General features: G+C 44.1%; 1 protein-coding gene across 1 annotated transcript in view; it reads right to left on the bottom strand.

The window, feature by feature from the left end:
* Positions 1-20,721, bottom strand: part of EPHA1 (EPH receptor A1) — a 34,905-nt gene extending 14,184 nt beyond the window's left edge. Inside the window, exons 1-4 of the mRNA XM_010212347.2 lie at positions 20,547-20,721; positions 17,307-17,374; positions 4,713-4,988; positions 2,694-3,084 (exon numbers count right to left, since the gene is read on the bottom strand). Of these exons, the coding sequence (XP_010210649.1) occupies positions 2,694-3,084; positions 4,713-4,988; positions 17,307-17,374; positions 20,547-20,640 (829 nt within the window). The 5' untranslated portion in view covers positions 20,641-20,721. The remainder of the gene's footprint in view (positions 1-2,693; positions 3,085-4,712; positions 4,989-17,306; positions 17,375-20,546) is intronic.
* Positions 20,722-21,181: the final 460 nt, after the last annotated feature.

The following is a 21,181-nucleotide window of genomic DNA, read 5'->3' as shown; positions in this document are numbered from 1 at the left end:
CCGGAGGAGCGGGGGACACAGCGGAGGCCCGGAGCCAGAGGGGCCCCGGGGCCCGCACAGGGAGAGGCCGCCCCGGGCCGAGCCCCGCCGCGGCGCCGCCGCTCCCCGAGGCGGACCCGCGTGGGCGCCGCCGCCGCCGGGGCCGCGCTGCCGGCGCGCCGGCGCCCGCGCTCCCACGCACGCGCTGCCGCCGCCCGCCCGGCCGCCCGTGGCCGCCGCTGGGGGGCGGCACCGCGCCGGCCAGGCGGCCGCTGCGCCCGGGGCCCCCTCCTGCGCGCGGGGCGTGCGGCGGCGCCGGGGCCCGCCGGCTCCGGGGGCGGGAGCCGCGGGGCGCCCTGGCGGGGGGCGGCGCGGCGCAGAGCCCGCTCTCCCGACCGCGCCGCCGGGTCCCGCCCTGCGGAGCTGCAGCGAGACTCGTTAGGCACAAGGGAAAGACGCCCGTGGCCTCAGCTCACCCAGGCGTGCGCGAGGCGCGGCGCTCCCGCGGAGATGCACAAGTCAGCAGTCTCCGCAGCAGCTGGGCCCTGCTCTCGCCCTAGGCACTTTGATTCCCCAGCCCTTGGGAGCCGCCTCAGGCCCACCTCCTCCTCCAAGGCAACAAGATGGGAAAAACAGGCTTGGGAAAGAGCCTGTTCAGCACTGCTTTCCCCAGGCATCAGAGGGTAAAGAAAATGGTTGGCCCTCCCTTCATTCCTTATGCCTACCGGTGTTCATCTGGAGACTGCCAGCAAGCCCTGGGCAGCCTTCAGACACCAGAGCTGAGCTAATGGAGAGTTTGGTGAGAGCAACTGCTCACTCACTGTTAGAGCCCATCCAGAAACGAGATGGCAGCTGGCATCACAATAAATTACTTAACTTGAGGAAGCTAATGACAGAGAGCTGGGTTTGTCAGCAGCAAAGTTTGGATTACGTTGATAAGGTGAGACTTACCCCTGTGGGCAGGCACAGTTTTTCTATGAACATGGGACAGCTGAGCCATTAAACTCTTAAACCCAGTAGAGGTTTATGTGCTTGGATATCCACCCAGAGATTGAGAGGGAACTAGTTCAGAACTGGCACTTCTGGCTTTCCCCTGCTTCCTGTCCTGCAGCAGAGGTCAAGCTCTCCTGCCTGTTATGGGGATAGGGTCATAGCTCAGCTTTCCCTTTTTTCTGTTCCTGCTAAAGGCAAAAATCAGAATGAAAGGACTCTGCCAGGAAGTCTGTATCCTCTGCCCTCGTCCCCTTTTCATATTTCCAGGATAAGCCCTTCATCTTCCAAACAACAAAGTAGAAGTCCTGATGTCAACCTTTATCCTGACGAAGATTGCTCCCAGTCTTTTGCACAGTTCCTGGTCTTTCCCTTGGAAAGCGGGTCCCAAGATGACCACAAACAGGCAACCTACACTCACCTTCTTCTCTGATCTTCCAGTAAGAAACTGCTCTGGACATGAGGTTGACTCTCCCTACCCCTTCTAGGTTCTCCCTTCTTCCCTTCCTCTCCTGGGAGACCTCCCCTGTCCTTAGTGATCCTACAAAAGATACTTCTGGCTGCAGCTGTAGTTGGGCGGAGTGGGAGAAAAGCACAGATGCAGAATGAACCTGTCCTGTGATAGCAGTCAGAACCTGTCCAGGCATGACAGCTTCCCTGCCCCTTCCCAGGGGAGTACTCTCAGGAGGGTGGGGAGAGCTCTGCAGCGCTTAAGTGGAAAAACTGGCTGAGCTGCGGAAGGAAAGGGGGTTGCTGGAGAAGGCCAAGGATCTTGTGCTTCAACTTTTGCCAACTCTCCAAGCAAAATGAGCAAGCAGTGGGAATTGAAAGAGACACAAGATCCTTGTACTGGAGCAAAGATTGGACAAAGCAGAGAGATACACCCCTGTGCTGACCCCAAGAACTGTGCATGGAGTCCTTCTGCATTCTGAACTAAGCCGGCCTTTTGACAGATGGCTCTGACAACAAGAACAGAGTGTGCTATCCTTTTACCTCCTTTTCTGCAGTAACGCATAATACCACACACATTCACTACTCCTGGCATACCCATCAAGCTCCTGTAAGTAGCTGGATCCTCTCCCTTCTACAGCAAAAGGAGAACCCTGTACTGCTTGGTCCAACACTCCTAGCTCACCCTGTAGCTCCAGTAGAGTGGTTACTCCTAAGCCTGCTAATTGCTCTTCTTCAGAAATGAGACAGGCACCAATGGTATTGTGCAATGTGCTTTACAGTTTCCCACGAAAGAAGAAGAATCATCGTGGTCCACGGAGAAGGGGGCACAGAGGAGAAACTTTGCCCTTGTCCCCCTAAAGCTCTGAGCTTTTTAGTCATTGAACATACGCACTTTTCCATGCATCTGACCCATCTGCCCTGGGAGAACACGGCTGCCATTTAAGGGTTGGGAACTAGTTGTTGAGTGAGTCAGTGTCAATCACAGTTACTGCTCGCAGAAACTAGCTCCAAAGCTGAAGGCTCCTGGATGAAGCCCAAGAGGGAGTGGAGAGGTGTGTGCAGTTCTTACACCTGACACAGGAGGAGAAAATCAATTGAGAAAGAGAATCTAAAGAAGGGGGAAAAGCCTTAAGAAATGTCTGGCAAGCACAGAGGGTTGGCAAGAGAGAGAGATACACCATAGTAACTCCCCAATCCCACTTTCAGCACACAGATCTCTGGCTCCCTCGAACCCCTCTCATGGCCTAAGCAGCATCTGTGTGCACACTCACCTACACAGCTCCCGTCGACTTCCTCAAACCCCACAGCACAGAGGCATCGACCCACTGGTACCAGCCACTCCCCATCGGTGCTGCAGTGCATCCTGGGGGGAGATCCCATTTCTTCAGCTGCAAACTCCACGCAGGTACCAGGCACCTCTGTGAGCCCTTCTGAACCGGCCAGGGTCTCAGGAAAACGGGCAAGGCCCCGCACTGCCTCTGGGCATGTCTTGTAATACACTCGGACAGACACCATTGCTACACAGGCTCCGGAGTTCTGGAAAGCCAAGTAGAAGCCCCGACGAGACAGCTTCCCAATGGGGCACACTTCTGTGTTCAGCTGCATAGCCCCTGATTCAATGTCTCTGCTTGTGAAACTTCGATCAGCTGCCACAGTGTTGAGCTATGCAGAAGAGAAAAAGAAAGCAACTTCAGCATCTGAGCAGGCAGCAGCAGCTGGGAGATAGCCCAACTATTTTTATGCTAAGGCCCTTAAGAGTCTGCATAGTCAAGTATTTGTAATGCCAATGCACTGCATGCTGTCTTTCTTTACACTTGGAAGAAGCGTTAACATATCAATGATTCCCTCTCCTCTCTTGCTTCCATACTCTCCACCATCTCATTTCAATTGCTATGCAGTCATTCTTTGGTCTTATTCAGTATTCCATTTTCTGGGTTTCTGATCTCAGAGGTCTTTAAGTACTGCCTCAACAGAAATGAACACATCGGCAGTACATCTCTCTTTTGTTATGTTTTTCTTCTTTGTTTGCAAATTGTGTGCAGTAAAATCACAGCAACCATTAGTTGTGTTGAGTTGACCAGAGAAGTACAGCCAACTGTTTCCAGGCTGCGCTTGGTGTAGATCAGGTCTTCTGCACCAAGGCAACTGTCATCAGTGTTCAACACATTTTATCACTACAGATATACAGTAAAAAATGTTTCCAAGTTCTTACATTCCCACTGCCTCAGTAAAGAAAAAAATGAGTGAGATATCCTTCATACACTGTGATAGGAGGGCGATGCCTCCATAGCATCATGTTATATGGAAGAACAGGGCTGCAGGTGGTGAGGCCGTCCTTCTCTGACATACTGCTAACAGATCTGCTCTGCTGTAGGCCACTCCCCATTACCTGACACCACCTGCCCCCCACAGAAGATTAAAGGATTTGCTCAGCAGCTGCATCTGGCAGTGGGATCACAGAGCATGTTTAGGAGTTCTGGAAGTATCACACAAATTCATGCGGTAGGCCTCAGCTGCAGGGGAGGTGACGGAGTACTGAGAAGGGAGAGAGCCAGATACAACAGTCTTACTGTTAGCCTGTGTTAACATTTGCAGTTTTTTGTTTTCATAACATGTCTTTTAAACTTCAGAGGAAAAGGCAGTCAAATAATTTAGGGATATGGATTCTTTTAGGACAGAAATGGGTCCTAGAAATTCATCCTCAAAAAAGCTGAAGTTCCCTGTTCTGGAATTTAGATGTTTCTGTGACAAGAGGCCACTACATCAGGGCAGCAAGTACTCCAAGTAAAGTAGAGGGGAGCTAGATACTTTTACACAAGGAAATATTACATTATAAGAAGCTATCAGCTCCAGTTTTAAAGAAAACATACAGCAATCACAGCAAATGATCAGGAGCCCACAGCTGGGCTGGTTTCTATTCTTCTCCTGGTCTAATCTTGCTTTAATACTTAAGGCAAGTCAAATTCCTTTGGTCTCTACTTGTGAAATTGGTGTAACAATCTAGTATTGTTATGATTCTTTAGAATCCTTACATAACCATGTCAAGTTAAACACATGGCTAAGTGAAACAGAGGTCTGATCTCATATAAAAACTATTGCCTCCTGTAGCAATGACTTCTTGGAGTGTAACAGTGAGGCACTGGCAATAGAGTTTGTTGTATGGACAATATTCACTATCCATTCCCTTCCCCACCCTCCAATCCTGGTTCCCTTGGCCTCTCCCAGCCAGCAGAACATACCTAGTGTAAGCTAAGAGATATGAACCAGTCTTCACCCCCAGGACTACAGACCTTGATGAACAGTGGTCGTCGAAACTGGATCCCGACATCTTGCTCAGATTCCATGTAGTACAGATTGAAGGTCTCTTTGCAGGTGATCACTTCACCTCTGAAGCTCTTGCAGTCCCTCACAGTGAACTTTAGCTCCACATAAATGCGGGAGGCTGTCTCACCCCGATAGATCCAATTTGTGCGAAGCCAGTGATCAGTATCACCCTCAGAAAGTACACTGCAGTCCTGGTACATGTAGACAGGAGTACCATTTATCATCTGCTGCACTTCACTCCACTGTTCCCAGGGCAGAAGAAAAAAATGCATTGTTAGGCAGATGCGAGAAACAAGTTTCAACTTCAAATATGACATAATATAGCCTATAAGAGCCAGTCCCATACAGCATCCAGGGCCGAAAGCCTATCTAGCTGAAAAGTCTCTTATGCCAGGCAAGAGCTGCATCTGAATAGTCCAGAGCCCAAACCTGCCTAAACTTCTCATGCAACTCATGCCAAACTGAAAGGGACCACTGTGCGTGGACCCTCATCTATCCTATTCTACCTACCTTGATTTATTTCTTCTCATTTTAGAAAAAGATCCACCTACTTCTATGTGTTGGCAGCTTCTCTCTTCCATTTTTTTATATTCAAAAGATATGATAGGAGATGCTAGAGCAGGACCTGCCCCTGAAAATAGTGTTGCAGGAGGACCAGATGCAGAAGCATTTTCCAAAGACATGAGCACCTTGGGGTAAAGGTCTGCCACAATGGGTTGGTCAAATGCAGGAGGACCACACTAGAGCTAAACACTCATTAAGTCTGAGATTTTGCAAATTCTAATTTATCTTTGCAAATCCAGTTGATTTTCCTGACTTCATACTAGGTTCTGCTTATACTCCAGGTAAATAAGGGCTGGGAGGAAAGCATGAACGGCTGGCCACTTGATCTCACCGTTCTTATTTGTATGAATCCAGTAGGGTTCAACAAGTATTTTAATATACACTTTTGCTCAATTTTGTATGCATCTAGCTTTGTTTCCTCATTATAGATCAGGCATGAAATGCAAAAAATGTTCACTATAGAGTAAGTTACATGAATACTGGGAAAGGAAGATTTGTCCACAAGGAAAATAATTTAGCTCCTCTTTCTACATCCATATGAAGAACACGTTTTTCATTATGCTTTAAATGTTTAATCAAATTAAATTGAAACAAGTACCCGCATAGGTACTGGCAAAAGTTTAAGCTTCTTGGTTTTACATCACACCCCAAGTCAAGATGCAATTTAAACAAGGCCTCAGTCTCTATATTACAAGGCTTGTCAAGTCCCATGGGCTGAGCATGAGATTTAAACATTTTTCTTGTCTCCCACCACAACCTGCTGTCCTTACAGTGCCACCCTATAGCCTCTCCCGCCTCTTGCCAGCCTACAGACCAGGTGCAGCCCCACTGGTCACTCTGCTAACCAGTGGAGTCTGAGAGATGGAGCCAGCGAGCGCTAAAGGTGGCTCTGGTTTCACGCCATGACTTAGCTGCCTCCTGCGCAGCTCCACTCTGAAAACAGCCACTGCATTGTCCAAGCTAGCAAGCCCTGATGATAACATTGGCTCGTATCTAGCTGTTTACAGCCATTTAGCTACACGCATACTAGCAATCTCCTCCTAGGAAGTTCTGCAGATGATATCTATGTGTCCCTTCTTGTTTCCTATTTCTCCACATAATTTGCAGTGTTACGCCGCCCTGTTAATGTGACCACATGGGATTTACAACTATTGCATTTACACAGTTCATGGGACTTACAATACCATGAGAGAGAAATAAATGGATCTAAACTGATCTATCAGAAGACATAATCACTTAAGTGTTCATTGTACCATTTCATGGAAAAACCTATGAAAAACACTAAAGAATTGAATTTACAAGACATCCTTAAATACATTGAAATAGAAGATGAGATGAAACTATAAAGATTTATAAGAACAAAAAAAATGCAAGGAATTGCTAATGTTAACACTGTCTTTTAGAAGCCTTTTTCCATGGACATCTGCCTCCACCAAGCTGGTGGAAAACACATGATTGCACTTAAGTCCTTAAGTTAGACAAGTTGCCATTAACAATTTATCCTAAGGCAATGCCACCAGAGAGATGAACAATTTTGCACGTTTTGAACACTAGACTAGAAAGTCATTAAAACGCATGTAAACCTCTAGGAAATATTCTCTACAGGAAGAAGAATGTCTGGTCTTGTAATAAATGTCACTTACCATAATCACTCAACAAAAAACATGAGCTGTCATGGTGCATGTCCTAAATGTACTAATTTCAAAACTAACTGACATGAGGTCAAAGTTTCATTTTCAATACTGACTTACATCTCTAGCAGAAAAAGAACTATAAACTCTACTACTGGAAAAAATCCAACTGCCAACTGCTGCATTTCTTAGCTCAGCTCAGCTCAGCTTCTTCCAGACAGAGCTCTTCAGGGCATTATTGATTGTGCAGTCTCATATGTAGTGTGGTGCAAAAAAATAACAAGGGAGACACACTTGGTTCTTTTAGACTCTGCTGCTGATGGGTATAGGAAATAAAATGAGGATATTATTTATGCTAACAATACAAAATGATTATTAAATATGCTTGTGACTTCATTAGCCAGTGAAGCTTTTAAATTCAAAGTAGTGGATAAAAACAGTTACATACAGGACTTAATGAAAGGGTGATGAGTCTAGGCAACTGTCTCACATCCTCAAAGAATCTGCTGCAAAATCAAAATGTATGCCTCTGATTTTTAATGTAATATTCTTAATGAAAGTCTGTGACAGTTTGGCTCAATCAATATGAATTACCTGACTCTCCAGCTTTTCTGCCAATATCGAATCCATCTCCGTTGAATATTCAACTTTCAACCCATTAACTTCTATGCTGTGTCCTTATTCCAACTGTAACAGTTTTGTCATAGGATGTGAAGAAATGATTAAAAAGTGTGGGGAGAGAAGGAGTCAGACTCTTATTTTAGCTGTGAATGAAATGTGGTTATGATGCTACAGAAAACTTTCTCATAAGACTTGGAATCATAGATTTAGGTTGGAAAGGACACTTAGCAATCATCTAATCCAATCCCCTTCTCCAAGCAAGCTAAAAAGTTCTTAAAACTCTTTAAATTTTATTATTTAAACTCCTCCTAAACTCTCTTACATTGAAATTCTTTCTTAAGTTCAAATTTAAACTGTCTTTAAACTACTCTTTAAATTCTTAAGCTTCTAGAATTTTTAAACAACTGCAAAAAAAGCAAAGGACAATGCGTTCAAGAGAGCCACAAATTAGTTGGTTGACTTTCTAAAAAGCCTAAAAATGAGTTGAGGTCAAAAGGTATTCTGTATTTCTCATCAACCCCTACACTAACACAGGCACTTAATTCCAGAAATGTGCTCTTGAAAGTCACAGTCTGATGGTGTAATACAGGCTAAAAAATTCCACTAGCAAATCAGGCTACAACAGCTTAGTAGAGCAATTAGCATGAAGTGAATGAAAGCCTCAAAGACAGTTTAGCAAAAGTACTATCTCAGTGACCTCAGAACATTGCAAATTTGGAGAAAAGGAAGGCTACTTTCTTCCACAGACAGGTCAAATTCAATATGAACAAAAGCGGGGAAGAAGAGCTGTCATTATGAGGCAGGTCAGTTAAGAATGAGTTGAAGAACAAACTGGAAGGACATCAATGTGGTGTAAGCAGTATCTGTTTTGTCTGCCTTGTGGCTAAAGGTCCAAAGATAAGAGAGGGCCCTGTTAATATCTGTGTTGATTGACTCTGAATTGATATTACAGTTTGAAGTTTTGGAGATGAAGGAAGGGCTACTCCATTTCTTCTAACCATAAGCTTTCTGTGAGTTAGGACTGTGTCAACAAGCTTGTATAGGACAACCTACGATTCCTCCCTCCATCTTGAGCTAAGCTTCAAAGGGTCTGCATTTAAGATATAAGATTAAAATGAATGGAGATAATTTGCACATCTTTAGGCCACTGTCTGCGTCTCTGCGAGCATCAGTAAGGTAGTCTCTTTTGGTCTTTTTATGAAAAAATATTATAAAGATAAATAAAAAAATTCATCATTGATATAAAGAGTTAGGCTACCAGTGTCAGAAGCAGCAGACTGTGACAGTATTGCAAATCTTTAGACTCAGACAGGAGTTATAAGAGCTTGTGCACTGCAGCAGTAATGCTGTCCACATCTCCAGCTTCCAAGGAATTTGCCCTGTCTCCTTTCAGATAAGGTCCTGCCTCCTATGACGCAGCTTTCATTCACCTCCAGTTTATATATGCAGAGTGGCTTCCAATCTGCTGCCTGCAGACTCCCAGGGAGAGACACAAAGCTACTTTTAAGGGACTAACAAAATGTAATAACAAAGAAAATATCTTGCCAGTGGGCCTAAAGTTCCTTAACTAAGATGCCTCCACTACAAAAGTTAGGAGTTCATATATTGAAAAACACTGACTTGTTTGACTTAGGGTGAGAGAGTTGTACTGAGATCAAAAGACAGTCTGAGTTAGGACAGCCTGCTGCAATTTACCTGACCTTAGCAAACTATATCTTTCCCATTTAATTTGCAACAGCATTCAAAGGGCTATTTAAATTCATCACGCTCTTCTCTAAGAAAAATCTCAGGGCCCAAAAGGCACGATCTTTCTCAGCAATGACACATTGCTGGGTGCCAAGCCTGCAGCCCACTAGCAGAACACGCATCACATAACAGCTCCACTTTCCTCCCTCTGTTTGCCCAGAAAAAGGAGAGAAATGACTACATTTTGCCTACAGTCTCTTTGAATTTTGTATGGCATTTGCATGACATCATGACCAAAAAAAAAAGAGTTGTTAACTCTGCCTTTTGGGAGAGATTCACCAAGGGGAAATCATGCTTGACTAACCTGATAGCCTTCTATGATGGAATGACTGGCTGGATAGATGAGGGGAGAGCGGTGGATGTCGTCTATCTCGACTTCACCAAGGCTTTTGACACCGTCCCTCACAACATCCTCCTGGGCAAGCTCCGGAAGTGTAGGATAGATGAGTGCACAGTGAGGTGGATTAGGAACTGGCTGGATGGCATGGATCACCAGAGTGGTGATCAGCGGTGCAGAGTCTAGTTGGAGGCCTGTAGTTAGCAGTGTCCCCCAGAGGTCAGTCCTTGGTCCAGTCCTGTTCAATTTAGGAACAGGACCTGGATGAAGGCACAGAGTGCTCCCTCATCAAGCTTGCTGATGATACGAAACTGGGAGGAGTAGCTGATACCCCAGAGGGCTGCACTGCCATCCAGAGGGATCTGGACAGACTGGACAACTGGGTGGTGAAAACCTCATGAAATTCAACAAGGCCAAGGGCAAGGTCATGCACCTGGAGAGGGTGCATGTGCAGGGGGTTTGGACTAGATGACCTCTAGAGGTCCCTTCCAATCTTAAGCATTCTATGATTCTATGATTCAGAGTTGAAGGGCAAGCATACATTACAGACTCAGCTGTACTCTCTCAGTGTCTCACAGAAAAGATTGTGACAGTAGAGACATCTTGCTGACACCTACTGTGATACAGTGAACGGCTCCAGCTGAATAGATCTCACAAAAATCTATCAATAGGTAATGCTAGTCTGGTAAATCAAAAAGAGCATCACAACACTGGTGTATCAAAAAAAAAATCAGAATGAAGTTGCTGTGACCCTTTACTGAAAGTTTCTCAGTGCTCTTGCACATTCTTTGTTGGTGTGGAAGACAATTTAGATTATGATCATAAAAGAAGTATGGTGACACCTAGACACTTAACTTCATGAGTCGTTAAACTTTAGATCTAGGAACAGTAGAGTCTGCTTTTATTTCTTTGATCTTTTGGCAATGGTCAGGAAAGTTTGATTTCATCACATCATCCTGGAGCCTTTGATACAACTGAACATAGAAGTGATGTTTACTCATCTGCAATATCTTTCTGGGTGGGATGTCATTTTTCCCCACAATTGATTATTTTCAGGGAGGAGCAACTTTGTTAGGTAATGACTTGTCCTTTAGGGCACTAGCACATAGGTCTACATTCCATCCACCTGCTTCAAATTTAACTGGTATTCATGCCCTTATAGGAAGATAAGGTGCTAGTTTGCATGATAGATCTTTGGTGCATTATTATATAACCTGTTTATCAAATCCAGGTTCTGCTGTCTGCTGTTTCTCTGATTTTTCTGTCCACAATAAGGTTTTGCAGGAAAACCATTGTGCTTGCAACAGATGCTACTAGGTGAGGAAGAATGATATTTTAGTCCAACATTTCAGGGAGGTAGTTTGGAAGTCTCATTTCATATGCACCTATTCTGGTAACACCCACTAACAATGTCAATGACTACAAAAAGGAAAGAAGGCAAAAACCACCTCAAGGTGCATCTTAAGATTTCAGAATTGATAACTAACATCTTATTTCCAATAAAACAACTGATACCTGTCATGTTACTCATGCACTGTGCTGAGTGTGCTGGGTGGGTCTCAAACATCCCTTTGAGTTTGATCTTAAAGGGAATGCATTCTTAGTAGCTGTGAGACAGACATACACAGAAATGTTGAAGTTTATTTTTCACATTGTCTTTGGATGTTATAAAAAGGTGACTGACTGAGGCTGGACTCTCAGAGTTAGATACGAAGAAGTCTGATTGCAGATTATCAACCATAAATGGAAGTGATTTTTTTTTTCTAGGAAAGGGGCTCTGCATGGTGTTACAGTTATAATGTCAGGTACACTTGTTATGCACAGTGCATTGTATGTTTATATTAATTCCTGTTAAAGATGAGCACCAGATCTGGTACAATCCCACAGAGGGATAGCATAATTGTGCCTTATCTGTGGGATGATCAGACATGCTTAGGGGAGAGAATCTGCAGGTGGTAGCATGAAAGTCACAGTGAGGAGCTGGCAGCCTGTACTTAAAGCAAAGAGAAGCCAAGATCCAGACCTTAGAAGCAAAAATAATCATTCAGGCAATTAGAGTGGAAGGGCAAAATTTTCTACAACTCAATCTCCAGGCTGGTAAAAATCACATTTCAAAGCATGAGCCCATGCCAACACAGCAGAGAAAAAGGGATATAAGGCATTTTCATTTCTAACCTGCCGGCCGGCAAACTGCATGACGATTTGATATCAAGTATTCCAGTCAATATTTGAATAAAAGAGTTTTTTGTTTTGTTTTGTTTTGTTTTGTTTTTAACTCTAAATAGCCTCTTGGTCTTAAGCTCCAGGTGACTTGTGGTTCTTTCCTGTTGATCTAAGGAAGTTCACTAAACCCAGTCCGCTCTCATTCAACAGCCATAAAAGGGTGAATCAGCTTGCTGAAGTTGCTAGGCAACATGGCTGTCATTACTTCAGTGCCTGAGATTTTACAGTGATGATGTAATGGTCATACAGGGTCCTTGCTTTGGCTCCAAGCATGGTCTTTTCTGCCCCTTCAAGTCACAGAACTGAGTTGAGAAGCTGGGGCAGTAAATTCACCCTGGGCTATCTGTTTGTGGCTCATGCAATATGGTGCACTGTGAAATTTTTAACTTACTTCTCATCTCATTTTTGATACTTCCCCTCTCACTTTCTGATCAATAGTTGAGTAAACTGAAGTATACCTGGATATGCATTACAACTTTTTCCCCTCTCTCCAAATGCACAAAAGATAACTTTTTCACTTAACAGAATATCAGCAGTAAGTCTCCCCACTGATCTGCATATCAACAGCAGCAAAGTGTGACAGGGTATCACCCTGAAGCCAGAGATTTTTCCATTTCTGGTTAGTTGTGGACTTTACTCGGTGTTTGTCCCTTATAACTCTGTGCAGACCCTGAACACTTGCAATAGCTACTCACCTAGGCCTGATACTTAAGTTGGGAGCAGGTATATAATGCTACTCTATTCAAGGGTCTCAGAGGTCCTGACATCCCTCTGAGTTAGATCTTAAAGAGTATGCATTCTTAGTAGCTGTGGGACAGACATACACAGAAATGTTGATGAAGATTATTTTTCAACTTTTATCTTTGGATGTTACAAAAAGCTGACTGACCGAGGCTGGACTCTCAGTTAGATACGAAGAAATCTGATGAAGCAAGCTGCCCAGGTTTAATGAAGTAGAAGTGCCAAACTGCATCTACAGGTTGAGGGCTTTGTGGCTCATAACGCCTATTTCCTTCATGGCGAGGCATATGGGTCTGAATAGGAGCAGTGGCAACAGAACCCAGCCATCATATGGTATTAACATTTTGGAAATCTTAGTTGAGCTGAGCATTAGCTAACCTTGCCAAAACCTGAAGGCATGTAAACAATACCTTGTGGCCAATGATACTTTTATATCATTGCTGACAGGTGACAGGTACCTTATCTTAGTCTCTTACCTAAGGAAAATAATGGACCGGCATAGAATTGTTGCCATGCCTGGGATAGATTCAAAAACTAGAGATGTAAAAAGCACACTGGTTCACTCAAATTGCATCCACATAGATTTATCAGCCACTGTAATCATAAGCAAACCTCCTGTGAAACAATGGGCTGCAGAGACAAGGAAATATTCCATCAAGATCAAAGTTCTTCAGATGTTTTTGGAGCCATGATAACTGCAGTCAGCAGCAAATTTATGAGTAGCCTCTGGGATACATTAGGTCACTGGGATTATGTTCACATCCTTACTCCTGTGTGTAGCTAGGCTTTGGAAAAGTTGAGCAGGTCAGGCGCCATTCCCACCGGGAGGCTTGGCTGAAAGTTAGTAGCTAGTAGACACACTTTTAAGTATGCATGGAGGTAGGCAATAGTATGGAATTAGAATAAAAAATGATGTCCTCCACCTCGCTATGTGCGGTAGGCTGAGAACAATGGCCATCTAGAGAGGAGATCACCTGGAAACTTTTGTACTGCTTTGATCCATGCAATATATCATTTGAGAAAAATAAACTCCATAAACTAGTTACAAGCTGAGAACAGAGCACTGCTGAATCTTTAATATATAATAAAGATGCCATGACTTGGCAATTAGTAACAGCAGCCTTGCTCTTGTGGTTTCTGAAGGAAAAGTAGATATCCCATGTTAAAAACAAAGTAAGTACGAAAAATTACTCTTCCACAAGCAAAAGCAGTTGTAGGACTGGTGAAAGCATGCCTCCTCAGACAACGTCAGCCACCAAAGAATATAATTTTGTTGAGTTTAGAATCTATACAACTGCATAGAGACAGAATGCCATTGTAACAGACACAGCCTGAAGTGTTCACATATATGCATGAACATTTGACTGCATTATGCAAATGCTATTCGCCCTCTCACAAAAAGAAACTGGAAATAAGTGGATAAAAGAAAAACCTGAAGACAGGTGCATAAATTGAGAGTGGCATAATTGTAGCAGCTAACCACAAATAAGGGTTTGCCCAGTGCTTTGTATCATAGACCTATATAAATCGATATAGCAAATCCATAGAGATAGACACTACACACAGTTCAAAATATTTACTTTGATAGACCTGGGAGGTTCTTTTGTGCCCTGGCCAAAAATGAAAGCTCATGATTCTAATGAATAAGCAAATGCAAAACTATCACAGAAACACAGAAAGATTTAGGTGGGAAGGGATGTCTGGACCGCTACTTCAAACTCTTGTTCACAGTAAGGCTAGCTTCAAACTTAGGTCATGTTGCTCGTGTTGTCCACAAAAAGTAAAATGCAGAAGACAATGAAAGTCATGTGAGACTTCTCATCACCATCTGTTCAAAACTGATGCATTTACACTTGAAAGCAATATTGAGGCAGATGATAATTTTTCTATACTGTTGTTGTACAACCTGCCAAGTAGCAATGTCACTATGCCTGGCAGCTGAATTTGTTCATGGTAGGGTTTCAAAATCCCTATTAGGTAGATTCAGTTATCTTTCAAAACAGTTTAGGTAAGCCAGGCTGCCAGGTGGGAGGAGGGTTAAGGAAATGTCAGAGTGAGAATTCTCAACACCTTCAAAGAGGTGATCTATCATTAGCTCTCTAATGCATGTTAGAAGAGGGGAATTTATCATTACTACTGTGATACACCTCCCCATATCCAAATGGTATTGCTCTCTCAGAATTTGACAGAAGGAGGCAAAAATTTTAGCAAGGAATTTGTTAGATAATGGAACAGGGGCAGCAGGGGTAAGGCAGATTGTAAAACAGGAACTACAGTCTGTCTTTTGAAGGGCCTGGTTTTCCATAGTAGCCTAAAATAAATGAAACACTTTCTAAACAGCTGTTACAAAACAAGTTAGCACAGACCTTTTACCAAACAAACTTCTACAAACATTTTACTTCTGTCTTATATCACACCTTTAAGTTTAGACAAGATTGCACTGCCAGTAAATGAACTCTAAATGTCCATTAAAATCATACATCTTGTCCAAAATTGACAGTTACAGCTTGATTTTGCTAAGATGAGTGTATCCTACATACTGGATTTAGACTGTGTATGACCATGAAATGAACACACATGGCATGGCATCCTAAAACGAAGCAGAAAACAAAGTTGTAATTCTGTCTCCGCTTAAGTATCTACCTTCTGAACCATGTCTCAAAGCCCTTATCCAGATAAAACGTAACAATTCCTCACAGGACATTCCTCTTCTGTGTGATAAGTATATTGACAAAAATCCAGCTCACAGATGGGATCTCTGGCATCTGAGGTTATATGCAAGTAGCACTGTTACCTGCAATCCAGATTGTCCTCAAACTCTGTAAAGTCTACAGAATCTACAAGCTCTGTGAGGTCTGATGTTTCCAGACAGCTATTAATAAGGCCAATCAGAGTATTTAGTATTAATCGTAGCTCTTTCGTGTGAAAATGTTCTGAATTAATCTCAGTTCCCTTTCAAACATATTCATTTCTTCATTCTGGAAAAACTATTTCATAGAGAGTAGTTCAAAATTCTTATTTCAAGAGAATCACCTGTTGTTCCCTTTCTGCTTGTAGCAATTTGTCAGCCTTTCAACTAACAGTTATTGAGAAATGACATGATTAGACAAATCTCTACAATACAGTTGCCCAGTAGAAGTCGATAAATCTATTTTCATCATCCATTATTTTCTTCATCTGTCATCAGTATCTTGATGTATTAGTTTAGATTGCTCTCAGGCCATGTTCTCTAGAATCTTCTACAATCCTCAGTTAAAGTGTGTTTTAAACATAGTTATTAAAAAGCAGAAAAAAAAAGAAATAGCATAAGCAGAGGTGTATTACAGATTCTAGCACCACAGGAAACCCACTTGGCAAAAATTACTTGCTCTATAATAAAAGTTTTGTCTTCTTATCATATTATTTTAACAAGACGTTTTTCAGTCTTTTTTCCTTTCTCCGTCTGCAGGATGTGGACTTCATCCTGCATATGCCTGGAATCTAATATTGGGTTAAAATCACCAAACAGATGGATGATGGCAACAAAGGAAACGATGGACAAAATGTGACCTATGTATATGTTTCACTGGGGCACCTGTTTTGGGTAGGATGTAATAATACCCAAAACAGCTGCAGAAATGAAACAAGTGCAGTTATGGAGAACCTCACTATCTGTCTGTAGTTTACCCAGCAAGGTTGCTGGCAGTAGGAGGAGGCTGTGGCATATTCAAACCAGCCACAGCATATTATTGGAGAAAAGTTATGAAAATGAGTTTGGAATAAGCTGAACACAGGATTACTGTATGAGCAGCCAAGGCAAAGCTCTTCCTCCCTAGGAGAGCTTGGGCTTGCTAAACAGATGAGCGCATGGATGAGGAACTGGAACTATGTATTAACATACCTCTTTCTAACCAGTGCAACATAGCCCAAGCTCCCTTTTTCTTTGTGCCTTCCTTCTTCCGTTGCCACAGTCTGAAGGAAGCCGTCTTTCAAACTCTGTTTTTCACTAACATAAATTGCAATGCTGGATGGACTACTCGTCTCTACTTGAGCAAAAATAGCTGAAAACTCATATGCCTCTTCGGATCCAAATTTGCCAGGGTTTCAGGAATAGATTTTGAAGCACTTCCTTCAACTCAATTTTACAGCCAAGAAACAAAAGGAAATGCTTCACTCATCAAATGTGCTTCACTTATCCAGTATCAGGGTTGGACATAAGTCCCAGAATGCTGACATCTACCCAATAGGCCACATTGCTACCTCATCTGTTTACAGTTATTTATTCACTCAGCTGCTGATCATAAAAATAGAAAAAAAAAAAAGAAGAGAAGAGAAGAGAAGAGAAGAGAAGAGAAGAGAAGAGAAGAGAAGAGAAGAGAAGAGAAGAGAAGAGAAGAGAAGAGAAGAGAAGAGAGAAAAGGAAAGGAAAGGAAAGGAAAGGAAAGGAAAGGAAAGGAAAGGAAAGGAAAGGAAAGGAAAGGAAAGGAAAGGAAAGGAAAGGAAAGGAAAGGAAAGGAGAGGAGAGGAGAGGAGAGGAGAGGAGAGGAGAGGAGAGGAGAGGAGAGGAGAGGAGAGGAGAGGAGAGGAGAGGAGAGGAGAGGAGAGGAGAGGAGAGGAGAGGAGAGGAGAGGAGAGGAGAGGAGAGGAGAGGAGAGGAGAGGAAACTGAGTTCCATCACATTCCCATTTTCTCCCCTTCCTGGGAATGTATATACTCACCCCCACTTCTGGAGGATCTGGAAGCCAGCCCAGTTCACCCTGTGCAGTGCTTGTGTCTAGGAGGTTCACTGTAAACAGAAAAGGAAAACCAAATCAGGGACCCAATTCATATAGCCTATATCCTGTTTTTGTCACACAAAGCAAAGCCTGTACTTCCTCTCAGATCTCATAACCCCACATCCAATGTCTTCTTTTACTGTCAAACAGCATAGCTTGAGGAAGAAATACGACAATGCTGTTAGTTAAAAGTTCTTCCCAATGTATGCGACACTCTGCCTTCTATCTTCTGCTCAAGCAAGTTACAGCCTACACATATTCAAAAACACAGCTCCAGACTAAGCCCTGAGAAATCTACTCTGCTTTCTAAAGCTGCCCCATATGACAGCAGGAGGCTAAAACCTAATCACATGGGAATCCAATATTAGGAGCTGAACAAATCTTTCCTTGCCATAGAAGAGGAGCAGGAAAAAAAAATGTAAGAGGAGGATGATCAAATAAATTACCAATGCAAAAGATCAATCAGTGTAGCCTAAAGGTATTGTTCAGTGCTGGGGAGCTGAAAACATGGGAAAGTACAGAGAATTGAGTGAAAAAGGGATTTTCCACTGTGTCACAGTACCCAAAAGCCATGAGACACTTCAGTTTCTCAGATTGCCTACCCCTATACATCTGATTCAGGCTGTGCATCATCTGATCCCAGCCTTGAAATTCTTTCACTCCCCATCCACCTCGCCATCCCCATAAGTAGCCACTGCCTGTCACAGCAAGGGAATAACTGCTCCAGGGCACAGCCTTACCACCTCTTGCAGAGTTGCATTGCCTGCCTGTGTGTTATGATTTGGCTGCTGGAGTTACACAACTAGAGAGAAAATCAGTTTTCTGTTCATTGTCATCTCTTAAAGAAATTTGAGAATGTGATCAGAGTTTGCCCTGAAGTCTTGACACAAAAAGAAATTAAAAGTTAACATTTCTTAGGACAACAGAGAAAAGGGAGAGAAGTTGGGATAAATTGTACTGCTGGATGTGCAGCTTTGGGTCCCCCCTAAACATAGTGTTGCCAGTACATAGTACTGGTCTCAGTGCACTTTTGCAGCCCTATTGGAAAATTAGGAAACGGGAAAAAATCCTTGGATTTCCTTTTGGATTCTTCCAGGTATATTCACAGGGGTCATTTTAAAATACCTTAGAAAAGAATTTGGGGGTAAAAAGTAGGAGGCGTATATTTAGATGGCATTTGAATAACCAGATTTCCTCCTTGTCTGACTGCTTTCCAAATACTGCCTGCCAACTAATAGAGTGTAAAGTGCAAATCAGCAAGAGTCCTGTGGAATGAGGAAGCAGGCTGTGGGCCCAGAACTAGAGATAAGAGGGATTGCACTGCTGTTCTCACCTCTGAAACACCCGCTCAGGATTGGTAGAAAGGAAAGGCAGGAATCCAGGTTTTGCAGGTTTGCTGCATTTGCCCAGAATGATCATACGGCAAAACCTTCCTAGCCACAGACACCCTGTCCAGGCAAGGCTCCTCACTCGCTCCTTCTTCAATCTCTCTGAGATGTCTGAGATACTGCTCTTGTGTTGTTAACTCCAAAAACTCTCAGGGTGAGGCAGCTTGTCCTTCCAGAACCATCACCCAGATAGTATCTATCCCACGTACTTCAGACCTGAAGCAGTGATATGGAAGTGAGAGGGACTGCATGGCAAGTTCCAGTAGAGAGCAAAAGGAAAGAAACTCGGGAAAGGCAGGGAGGGGAATCTCCCATGGCCCATGTGCCATGCAGCTGTTCCTTCAGCTACCAAGTAACTGGGGTGTGCAAAATCCATTCCCAAGAAAGAGCTTTCTCAAAGTGAAATATCCAGCAGAAACACTGCAATGAAAGGAGGATTAAGTCAGTGAGACTATGAGATTATAGAAAATATAAGCACTCTAGGGTCACTGGCTCTTTGGATCATAGCTTCACTCCTAGGAATCACACTATCCAATCTCAAGGGAGGAGGTCTCCCCAGAAGAAGAAAAACTTCAGGTGAAAGAAGGTGCCAGGAAAACGGACTGCTTCCTGCTAGACACATTCAGGAAAAGCAGATCATAGCCACAGACAAAACGAGATGGTTGAGATGGGTAAGAGATTGCCAGGGAGATGTCCCTGAGTGTTACTGCCAACTACTGGTCACAATTTTGGAAACCAGAGTCTGTGTGGAGCCAGCTTATAATACTCTTCACCTAGGTTGGCCTTCTCCACAATATCTTTTATCTGCATTCATTTAGCCAAATCCTTAATACAAACATGCTAATCAAGAACACTTTAAAAGAGCATTCAGCATACAAAGTCTGAGATGAGCCCATGGCTAAACTGCCAGTTATGACTAAGTCCTCTAGACTGAAGACCTGGAGCAGCCAAAGTAGAGAACCACCTTTGGGATGGAAAAGCCCCCAACCTCTCTCACTGTGCAAAACAGAGTTATGAGAAGAAGTCTCTGGCAGTAATTAACTGCACAAGAAAGTGGGGAAAATAACAGAGATTTATTCTTCCTCATCTCTCAACTGAAATTCTCATTCACCGAAAGTTTCACAACCACTGTGGAACTGCCAAGACAGAAGAAAAAAAGATTACTACGTCTAACAAAAGGGACTAAGTGAGACAGTGAAGGGAGGCAGGGGAGGCTTAAGAGATGAGGTGGAGGAGGAAATTATAAAGCTCAGCTCTGCCTTCTAACACTGAGATAGCTGAACGAGGCTGCTCACCTTCCCAGCCTCTGAAAAAAAAATCTGTCCTTGCTCATAAGGGATAATTTCATTATGTTTTTTTGAGGAAAATGTGGAGGTGTTCTGCAGGAAGCTTCCAAGTTTGCATTTAAACTTTTTAGCTGCAGCATTTGTATTAAAAGCAAACAGAGGCAGACCTCTCCTGGATCACTGGCTATGACAAGGCATTTGTGTTTCAACTGTGAGAGAGTGGAGACAGGGGGGGAATATACGGGAGCTGCAGACACAGAGCCACCAAGAGTCAAATGGAGCTTGTTCCTGGCCTTTTACTGCCCACACACTCCTGCCCTCCGTGAACACCAGGGCCCCTGCAGCGCCTCCCCAGCTGTGCTGCTGCGGGTTGTGATGCCCCTGGGGTCCCACACAAGTTGGCCAGGGCCTTCTCCTTGCCCCTTTCAGGGAGGACTCCTCCCCTGGTGGGGCCCTCCCGCTCCAGTCCCAGCACTGCAGGCAGAGGGACCACCAGGTCCCTGGCTTACCTTCTTTCCCCGGCACCTCAGGAGGAAGGAGAGCCCAAAAGAGAAGGAAGCTGAGGGAAAGCTCCATGCTGCTTCTAGGGGCCCTCAGCTCCATGCTGGCTGTAGAAGGGGCTTCAGTTCCAGCCCCTGCCTGCTCTCCTGGCTCAGGGCCTTGAGCCTTGGCTCCTGCTCCCAGCGCATGAACCTCTCCCGCACCCTTCTGACTGGAGCGCACACATTGCACAACCTCCCTGCCTGGCCCACAGTTATGATGAAAGACCAAGGCAAGTGGGTGGAGAAGCCTTACTGCCTTTACCTGTTTTAAAGGGGCTGGTCACAGACTTCCCATCTGGCAGGCAAATAAACCCACCTTAAAGGCAGCCACCCTTTTTTCCTGGGAGCCTCCCTCTACCTTTGCTCCAGTCCCGTAAAAGGCTCCCGATTGCCATCTCCTGGGCTGCCCCTGCTACTATCCCTGCGCCTGCTCCAGGCCGACTGCCATGGAGCAGTGCTCTGGGCCTGGCCCCATGGCTGGCCAGGGCTCCTCAGATTTGCCCAGTGCTCCAAACTCTGCTCCCAGCTCCACAGACAGTTCAGCCGAGGATGATCCAGCACCTGGATCCTCCAGGGTCCTCCCTCTCTGTAGGAATACTTCA

This window comes from Tinamus guttatus, unplaced genomic scaffold, assembly GCF_059628265.1.
Source record: "Tinamus guttatus ecotype Peru unplaced genomic scaffold, ASM5962826v1 Tinamus_guttatus_pri_ptg000098l, whole genome shotgun sequence".
Taxonomy (NCBI): domain Eukaryota; kingdom Metazoa; phylum Chordata; class Aves; order Tinamiformes; family Tinamidae; genus Tinamus; species Tinamus guttatus.
Note: the sequence above shows the minus strand (reverse complement) of the source record. Positions and strands in the feature narration are given on the sequence as shown.